Source organism: Ruditapes philippinarum, unplaced genomic scaffold (assembly GCF_026571515.1).
Source record: "Ruditapes philippinarum isolate M1 unplaced genomic scaffold, ASM2657151v2 ctg63_1_1_1_1, whole genome shotgun sequence".
Taxonomy (NCBI): Eukaryota; Metazoa; Mollusca; class Bivalvia; order Venerida; family Veneridae; genus Ruditapes; species Ruditapes philippinarum.
The window spans coordinates 761,113-772,167 of NW_026866221.1; the positions used below are offsets into that span (position 1 = coordinate 761,113).

Here is an 11,055-nt window from a genome sequence, read left to right on the forward strand (position 1 = left end):
ATAGATGCATTAATAGCTAAAATAAATTTAAAGCATCAGTTCACCTTTCATTTACTACTGACTAAAAATAGCTTAACTGATTGAATATTGGTTATAAATATATTCTGTTACATGATACGAATCATGTTGCAGACTTCTTCTTTATTGTCTTACTTAATAATAGACTTGAATGTTACATCATAATTTACTCATCTGGTTATAAAACTGCGTCGGCAAATGTTATGTGCGGTTCAGATTCATTTATTTGCGTTAATAAAGATTATGATAACACTTTTTTCAGGATGTAGAAGAAGACACTGTGACACTGAACTATGACAAAGAATACAAAGAAAGTGATCAAATAAGCAGAAATATGACAAAATCAAGATCTCTTCACAACGTCGTACATCATTAAATGCTTTTTTTCCCTCCTGACCTTCTTGGATTGAATAAAGATTTTCCTATATGGATATGTATGCCATAAACGATTGCTGTAATTTAGACAATTTTGAACTCATGATTTTCCGGGGGTAAACAGTTAAAGGATGTAAAAAACAAAGGAAAACAACTTCCCGTGTAAGTCTAAGTTAGCATTTAACCTGTCACATATTTTCTTTTCAAAAGATAGATTATTCTTGTACAATGCTTTATTTAGCAGCAAATATTAACAATTCAAAATAAAGAAAAACAAATTGACTAGAAAAACGTAAAGCTTTACTGGATTCCTGTGTAATGTACAAATTAGAGACATACTATAAGATTGACGGAATCAGTTTAAGATAATACTACTGTTTACATGTGTGTGTGTGTGTGTGTGTGTGTGTGTGTGTGTGTGTGTGTGCGTGCGTGCGTGCGTGCGTGCGTGCGTGTGTGTGTGTGTGTGTGTGTGTGTGTTTATGCTTTTTAAAGACATGTATTTGAACCATTTGTAATTATAGCGTTTGATTCTGACCTTGTGTCTTTATGGAAATAATGTATATTACACGTATTAAAGTAACATTTGATATGACACATTGGATATATAATTGCAGACACCAAGGTCATATTTCATATCAATTTGTACAGGTTCACCATGTAATGCTTTACATGACAAATATGCTTTAAATCCGTTTTGTAGATGTAACATAGTAGTTTCATACAGTATGACTTTTATGTTTTTCCTTATATAAGGTTATATATTAACCAAGTGTGACCTAACGGGGCGAAGTCAATAATTACCCAAAGAACACGATTAATATAAGCTTTGCAAAGGTACAAAAGGCAATGTCACATGCCAATTATCAAAGCTCTTGATTCATTGTTGTTTTACAAAATAAGACTTCCGGTCGGCCAAAGGGGCCAGATTGAAACGAGGCAAGTATTGACCCTAGGGACAATTTTGGACGGGGAATTTATTGACCCAAGGAGCCAGATTTAGACGAGGCAATTATTGACCCAAGGAGCCAGATTTAGACGGGGCAATTATTAACCCTAGGAGCCAGATTTAGACGGGGGCAAGTATTGACACTAGGAGCAAGATCTAGACGAGGCAAGTATTGACCCAAGGAGCCAGTTTTACACGAGGCAATTATTGACCCTTGGAGCCAGATTTAGACGGGGCAAGTATTGATCCTAGGAGCCAGATTTAGACGAGGTAATTATTGACCCAAGGGACCAGATTTAGACGGGGCAAGTATTGACCCTAGGAGCAATATCTAAACGAGGCAAGTATGGACCTTTCCGGTGTTTACAGTTTTATGTAAATTGGCTTACTTGTTATCCAATCGCTTTACTTGAGATAATACATAGTCACTGGTTGACCTGGTTTGCACAAAAACACGTGGTTATGTTTGTGATACTGTTTGTGAGCAGTTTACCTAGCAATGAATGAAAAAGGTTTGGCTAAATGTTCCGGACAGCGATGAAACGCGATGGTACGATGGTGAAAACGCGATGGTACGATGGTGAAAACGCGATGGTACGATGGTGAAAGCGCGATGGTACGATGGTGAAAGCGCGATGGCACAATGATGAAAACGCGATGGTACGATGGTGAAAACGCGATGGTACGATGGTGAAAACGCAATGGTACGATGGTGAAAACGCGATGGCACGATGATGAAAACACGATGGCGCGATGGTACGATGGTGAAAACGCGATGGTACAATGGTGAAATCGCGATGAAACGAAGGTGAAAACGCGATGTTTCATCGCGTTTTCACCATCGTACTATCGCGCCATCGCGATTTCACCATCGTACCATCGCGTTTTCATCATCGTACCTTTGCGCTCTCACCATCGTACCATCGCGTTTTCACCATCGTACCATCGTGCATCGCGGGTACAGACTAAATAAAAGTCACGATTGTCCAAACGGAACACCGTAACACGGTGATGGTGCACGGAAAGTCCGCGCCGTTGCTTAGTGTCTGCACCGTTGTCGAGACGAAACAGAAAGTAGACAAATTTCGGCAAAACAAATTGACAGAATAAATGTTTAAATTGCACAGATGATTTTATACATTTACTGTAATAAACAAGAGTATTCACTTCTATATAAATGTCTCTTGTACAGAGATTGACTAAAAAAAATTTAACTTCTCTCAGTTCAAATGTCATGTACATTTATTTACAAACGTTTTTTGTAAAAAAATCATTTATAACGTATGTTACATACATTGTGAACTTATTGATCTTATAGTGGATTTATTTTTACGTTATATGCAAATATTCTTCTTTTACAATATAAAACGGATTTGTCTAAATACATAGAAAATAAAATGACACGTACCTTTTAGTTGTTTACCTTCCTCCATATTGGATGCACCGACAGTGAGGTTTCTCTTTACAATTCTATCATATACATGTAGTCTCTAACTTTTGAAAAAATAAATGTTTAAGACTTAATATTCAAAATTCATTCGGATTAAAATCAGTATATGTCATTTTAATGCAGTATAACACAATACAAATCGAGACAAAACAGTGCTTCTAAGTTGCTTCACATCCGTGCAGACAATTATGCAAACACTCGGTCATTTCCATTATAATTTACTGCAAAAAAAATAAAAAGAGTAAGTCTAAGACAATGGTAACAGTAGGTATCAAACCACTGACCTATCCCACATCAGGCAATGACCTAACCGTCTGTGCTATTGCGGGTGTGACCTTCAAAACATTAGTTATATGCTCCATATTTATTCTCGTACTCTACACGGACAAAACCGGAGAGGTCTTTTTGCAGGTGTTGAAGATTTGTTTAATTGTTCATATGGAGGAAAAGTAAGAACTTCTGATTGGTCGATTGCACCTGCGAACAACTGCAACATATCCGCTATTTCCGTTAGTTTCCAGATAAGCTCAAATTAGGAATACTCGACGAGGTGTCCGAAGTTAAAGGAGCACCATAATTCCGGTACAAGGTTCACTCGGTCATATAAAAGAGCTTGGTGATATTGTTACGAAATTACTTCGGTTTTTTACATAAATCTGCCTCAACCCATTTTGGTCTCTATGCTTGTATAATGAATAAGAAATCCAAGTGAAAGCATGATAATAAAATCAATTAAACTAAAATTATGCATCATTTTTATATGTCTTAAAACAAATTGAACACTTAAACTACAATAAGACAACTCAACAACATCTCTTCAACTCCAATAAACTCAAAGAACCCTATCAATTAGAAAATTCCCAGCTTATATATAACCTATAGACTGACCCGCGACCCACATACATACTGTTGTGCAAAACAAACATAAGTATAATAAATCATAAAGGCACATGTTTACTCAAAGCATATCTATTTGTTCAACAATGCGACTTAGTACGTGCAACATATACATTGTGCATGCATAAAATAAATATATCTGTACTATTTCTGATATACAAAATTGATACACTTACTTTTGATTGACAATTCTTTAAAACATATTAACAAATAAACTGAGAAAATCTCTTTTCAAGATTAATAAAATCTGATATTTGGAGATCCTGAAGGGCTAAGAAAATTTTATTTAGTTTGTGCGACCTCTTGTTTGGCGTCGTTGCCATAGATTCCGCGCGACCTTTACGCGACATTAGCTGCATGATCTTACCTAATTTGGAATGTAATATCTAAAAAACTGAGTGTACAATGCCATAGACTGTGAATGCAACAAAATGAGTTTAAGATAACCAGCTTAAACATTTTTGGCCAAATATACATGTACCATCCTAAAATCAATACTCCTTGTAGAGGACCAGTTTAACATTTCCCAATTTTGTTGCTGTTTTAAATGTTTAATTCTACTACTGTTTGAAATCGCTATTCAATTTATGCAGTTTAAAGATTTATAAACCGAATGAACCACTGTTCATAGTGTTAAATGTAACGTATGTGTAAATGATATTTTTCGATTTTTCCTTTTACCGACTTGACCACCTCGATGATAATTTTTCGTTTAAGCTGTAAATGAGATTCATTTCAATTTGATACCCAAAAAATGGATGCAGCCACCAACCATCCTCAACACTGTGGTCTGATGACCTCTGAGGAATGAACATTTAAGAATTTATATAAAACTGATATTTATAACATAATGTTGGCCGTTTGTCCTCACTTTCATAGTTTTCGCTCCCAACAACTTCTAATTGGCCAGCGTCCGTGTAGGAAAATGCAGTTTGGTAAAGACATCGCCCGTCAAATATTATCTCGATGTCTCTTTGACAAGTCTTATTAGTTGGACTAATGTAGCTCTAAATGTTTAAAGAAGTTCTTATATTAAGTATTTAAAATGACATACTTAAATTAATGATTTAAAACTTAAAGTGACATTATTCGCATCCAAGGTTATATAGTGTGTGAACAGGTTAATAAATTATCATTTTTCTATAATTCCTTTTAATTTTATAGTTCAATGAAATTTCTGTAAATATTCATTGGAAACTTACTTGTTACGTTCAATTTATAAAATGAGTCGAACAACCTTTTCATATTTTAGGTAGAAATTTATTTTATCCTAAACATTGTCCAATATCAACCGTTGGTCAGTCACCATTATAACATTAAATACGTGCATATGTCAATTCAGCTCAAATTGACTATAAAAAATGAGCACAGTCTAACTTGAGCAAGAATAAACAAATATGTAGTCGTATTATGATTTATGTATAGATAGATACTTTGTATTCCTCCAATATTGAAGAGCAAAACATATTTACAAAATTGAATATTCAAAGAGTATGGAATATGTACAATACATTACAAAACATAATTTCAAAACAAATACCATGTGTTACACAATCCGTCCCATTGGAACAAATATCATATGGAGATATGCTGATATCTAAATTTATCTCATATAGTGTATTAACACGTGTATATAGACATTATTAAGACATAAAGATAGGTTAGGATAACATCAAATTTATATAACAGGCTTCATTTATAAAAACATCATATTTGTATTTACTCTGCAAATACTGAAAGTTGTGTAACAAATTATAAAGTGTACAGAATAAAGAAGATAAATTACAACTGTCAAAGTAAAGTTTGGGAATATATTTTTCTTCTTTCATCGTTTACTTCTGTCAAAATTCTACCGAAACGAAATATCGAAATGATGACTAAGTTATTAGGCTATTTGAAGGTACATCAATTTGTTAGGGGGAAAAGGTACTCTGGGAAAATAATAAACTGTAAATTGATGGTGTTTAAGAAAAAAATCGACATTCAGTGTTACAGTACTATAATTGCGAAGAATTATTTCCAGACGGAAAAATAAATGAATATAAAAATAAAATAAATGAATACAACGATAGATCGAGATAGTATTAATGAGACATCAGTTCTTATTTGTGTTTTAGGCGTTAAGCAAAACCTTTACAATAATACAACAACTTGTATAGGCATTTTGCAATACCATAATTGTGCATTATTTTTCTATCATTATCTGCAGCAAACAAAACAACGTACCAGCATTGAATTTCTATTGTTGTTATAGTAAGGGATAAGAATATGTCCATGCCTTTCGTTTCTCCTAGCAGAGTTTTTGTACAAAAGCATATTACAGCACTATCGATCTTGCATGAAAATATACACCTTTGTAGCACACTTGTCTCGGAGCACATTTCTGTTACGTAAGACCGATGCGGTCGCATTTGTCCCACGTGAGACAAATGGGACCTCAAATGTCTAACTAAAACATATTTGTGTGACAAATGTGCTCCTATCAAGTTTTTAAGAGAACAAGAAGGCACATTTGTCTCATGTCATTTTTTAAAATAATTTGTCTCATATTTTCGCACGGCAGATTTTTTTTTATGATAAAACTGATATAAAATGATGAGAAAAATAGGGGTCATGTATCTTAGAACTAAGCATAGTATATATTTAACATGTTTAATTAATACACAATACATAACCGGCTCTGAAGGGAATACTGCCGTCGTAGGGCCATTATTAGTTTTGCGGGCCGCATTAACCTCTTAATTGATAATGCACTTTCAAGATCTACAAAATGCCGCCCTTTAGATCAGATCTGTTTGATAGTGGAAAAGTGCAAGCGTGCTGAAATAAATTTTAACAACTTAAGAGTGTTTTGTTTAGTCGTGAAAAATATTAAGACCTTGTATCTCAAAAGTATCTAAAAGATAGATAAATAAAATAAATAAATATTTCATTTTCATATTTCATTAATCAAGTTAACTCTATAGAAATGAATGATGAACGAATATTGCGTAAGTCGTGTCTAATTTAAAGTGGCTAGGACAAGACATAAAAGTTGAAATCTTTATGTGCACTTGAAATGGAAAATATCTGCAAAAGATAATAATGAAATATACTTATAATTGAAATCGAGTTTTAGTACGTTTCTTAGCCAGGTTTTAGTAAAAAGCGTTGTAATTTTTAACTATAATTATTAATTAACTTTTCAATATTAGGTACGTTTTCACTTCAAATGTAGTTCATCACAACAGTATGAACATAAAACAAGGCCATGATGAAAAAATACGGCCTCAGTGAGGAAACTCGGCTTTAATGAGATTGGAGAATTTTGATTGGCTCTCAAGCTCGGCCATTATGAATCTGATTCTTTTTCATTGAAAAAAATCGCCATTTTGAATTGCTGCAAACATTTTTAAAACAAGAATCTCATTTGCAATAGCTCACGGCAACGGAATTTCACATTAGTTATTTTTTGTTCACTAAGTACTTAACTTTTTTTAGATTATGTGTAGTTAATTAGTAAAATTGTCAAAAATTAAGTGTTTTCATAATGGCCTTCATATTGGGCGTTAGACTGTCATTCGGCCTTTGGCCTCAGGCTAATATGACAGGCTTCAGCCCAATAACAAGGCCATTATGACAACACTTAATTATAAAAATTATAGTATTGGATATCATATTTTGGTAATTAATTGATATAAAACTATGTTATATCAACAAAATTAACCAACGAACAAGAGTAATATTTATAATACTGAAAATGATGACGATGGTAAAAATATTGATAAAATTCTTTACGATAAAAAATTCGCTGTCATCTGTACAGATAGAATAAAGGTAAAATTTACATTTATTCTACCGATGAAAGAATGTACAATTGTAGTTTTACTTGGTTTCCATCTAATGTTTTCTTACCCTTTGACTGAACCAATCTCATGGCAAAAGTCATAACAATATAGCACCTTTGATGCTTGTGAATATAAACATGACTACAGGTAAATTGTTTCTGTGTGTTTGATCATTGTATTGTAAATATATAAGATTATTAATTGCCCCTGAAAACATAAAGGATCCAGGGGAGTTAATTATGCATGCTGGAGATCAAACAGATACACTGTATTACAACATACCAAACATGATTTTCTACTTTTAACATCGGTACTAGAAAAACCATCTCAAACCGCTACCCCCGTGTGAAGCAAGCCCCTTGTTATAAATGACGTCATTCCCGCACGTCTTTCATGAATGCATAGTCTCATTACCGCCATAAACAATTACCCTCGAGAGAGATATTCTGGTTTGTACCGACAGCCAGAGTCAGCTTCTTATAATCTATAACTTACTACTTCTAATCTTCTTATAATCTATAATCTATAACTTACTATTTCTAATCTTCTTATAATCTAAAACTTACTATTTCTAATCTTCTTATAATCTATAACCTTCTTATAATCTATAACTTACTATTTCTAATCTTCTATAACTTACTATTTCTAATCTTCAAAAAGAATCTAAAGATTACTTAGATATATAAATAAACATTGTATCAATATTTCAAATGTCATAACCGAAACCACTTTTCTGAAAACAATTTTTCAACTTTAAAGGAAAAAATGGATACATTGCTTGGCTCTCGCGTATTTGATATTCCTTATATAACGATCATGGAAGTAAAGCAAAATGTTTCAAAACTAAACACAAATAAATCTACAGGCCTTGATGGTTTTGGCCCCGCAATTTTAAAAGTTCTGGGGATACTATTAATCTATTATAAATAAATTAATTCATTTGGGTATTTTTCCTGATAAACTTACGGAAGCTCGTGTCTTGCCAGGAAAGAGAGACTTTTCTGAAAATTATCGCCCAATTTCAATTCTACCCACCATCTCAAAAATATTTGAACGACATAGTGCGTCATATCTTCAGACATTTTTTCAAAATACAACAATTATACATGACAGAGAATCAGGGTTTCGAAAAAAACATTCTTGTAATACAGCATTACTTACATAAATTGATGCCTGCATCAAAGATATTGATAATGGTAAAATGATAGGTGCTATTTTCCTTGATTTAAGAAAAGCGTTTGATCTTGTTGATCATGAAAATTTGATACACAAATTGAAATTATATCATTTTTTTTTTCTGAAAAAGCTGTAACTTTTTTTCGTTCCTATTTATTAGTAATTTAAAATCTGACATTTTAATGGTAAAATCAGGAGTTCCCTAAGGATCCATTCTTGGGCCCATACTATTTTTGATTTATATATAAATGATATATCTATACTCCGTAATGATCTTAATAGACTTGTATGCGGATGACTCTACACTTTACCAATCCGGTGACTGTTTACTGGAAATACACGATAATTTACAAAAAGATTTAAATTATATAAATAATTAGTGTATCCTTAATAATATATATTTGCACCCAATTAAAACAAAATGCATGATAATTGGTTCTTCAAAAAAGGTGAAGAAATGCAATCCTCTCCTACTGAAAGTAAATGATACAACTCTTGAAAATGTTACAGTCAAAAAGTTATTGGGTAAAAAAAATATAAATCACCCTTCCTGTGCTTGATAATTGTTGTACGGTATGGGAAAAGGACACATACTCATACATCAATAAAAAAAGGAGCTGCAAAATTATAATTAATAGACCGATACGTTCACCAACATTAAATCTTTTTAATAAACTTAAATGGATGAAATTCAATCTCAGAGTGAAATACCACACATCAATTATGGTGTATATATCTTTAAACAATCTGGCACCGTTATATATGAGTGAAATTTAAATAAGTCGAATTTTGTTCATAATTTGAGTAAAACATTTACCTATTTTAAATATAGTTTTATAGTTGTATTATCAATAAATTAAATAAACACTGTATCAATATTACAAATATCATAACCGAAACCACTTTTTCTGAAAACAATTTTTCAACTTTAAAGGAAAAAATGGATACATTGCTTGGCTCTCGCGTATTTGATATTCCTTATATAACGATCATGGAAGTGAAGCAAAATGTTTCAAAATTAAACACAAATAAATCTACAGGCCTTGATGGCCCCGCAATTTTAAAAGTTCTGGGGATACTATTAATCTATTATAAATAAATTAATTCATTTGGGTATTTTTCCTGATTAACTTACGGAAGCTCGTGTCTTGCCTGTGTTTAAATTAGGAAGTAGAGAGTTTTCTGAAAATTATCGCCCAATTTCAATTCTACCCACCATCTCAAAAATATTTGAACGACATAGTGCGTCACATCTTCAGACATTTTTTCAAAATACAAAAAATTATACATGACAGGGAATCAGGGTTTCGAAAAAAACATTCTTGTAATACAGCATTACTTACATAAATTGATGCCTGGATCAAAGATATTGATAATGGTAAAATGATAGGTGCTATTTTCCTTGATTTAAGAAAAGTGTTTGATCTTGTTGATCATGAAAATTTGATACACAAATTGAAATTATATCATTTTTTTCTGAAAAAGCTGTAACTTTTTTTCGTTCCTATTTATTAACAGAAAACAGACAATTCAGGTAGGTAATTTAAAATCTGACATTTTACTGGTAAAATCAGGAGTTCCCTAAGGATCCATTCTTGGGCCCATACTATTTTTGATTTATATATAAATGATATATCTATACTCCGTAATGATCTTAATAGACTTGTATGCGGATGACTCTACACTTTACCAATCCGGTGACTGTTTACTGGAAATACAAGATAATTTACAAAAAGATTTAAATTATATAAATAATTGGTGTATCCTTAATAATATGTCTTTGCACCCAATTAAAACAAAATGCATGATAATTGGTTCTTCAAAAAAGGTGAAGAAATGCAATCCTCTCCTACTGAAAGTAAATGATACAACTCTTGAAAATGTTACAGTTAAAAAGTTCTTGGGTAAAAAAGATATATTACACCCTTCCTGTGCTTGATTATTGTTGTACGGTATGGGAAAAGGACACATACTCGTACATAAATAAATAAAAAAGAGCTGCAAAATTATACTTAATAGACCGATACGTTCACCAACATTAGATCTTTTTAATAAACTTAAATGGATGAAATTCAATTTCAGAGTGAAATACCAAACATCACTTATGGGGTATAAATCTTTAAACAATCTGGCACCGTTATATATGAGTGAAATTTTTATTACATAAATTAGGCTCAATCGCTTATAAAGATCTTGTTCTGAAAAGTATACATCATACACATTATTTAAAGGATTCATTTCTTATTTCAGTATTGACGTTTGGAATAAAATACCTAATTTACATACATGTGGGTTTTGAAATAAAATTCTTCTTCTTCTTTTTCTTCTTCTTCATACTATCAAACAATGTTCGACTTTACAAT

General features: G+C 32.2%; 1 protein-coding gene across 2 annotated transcripts in view; it reads left to right on the top strand.

Annotated features, from left to right (window-relative positions):
• The window catches only part of LOC132731801 (uncharacterized), a 33,641-nt gene extending 31,779 nt beyond the window's left edge, over nt 1-1,862 (top strand). Inside the window, exon 7 of one of the 2 annotated variants that reach the window (XM_060718064.1) lies at nt 281-1,862. In XM_060718064.1, the coding sequence (XP_060574047.1) occupies nt 281-394 (114 nt within the window). In that variant the 3' untranslated portion in view covers nt 395-1,862. The remainder of the gene's footprint in view (nt 1-280) is intronic. The other variant, XM_060718065.1, reaches the window with a different exon arrangement.
• The last annotated feature ends 9,193 nt before the right edge of the window (nt 1,863-11,055 follow it).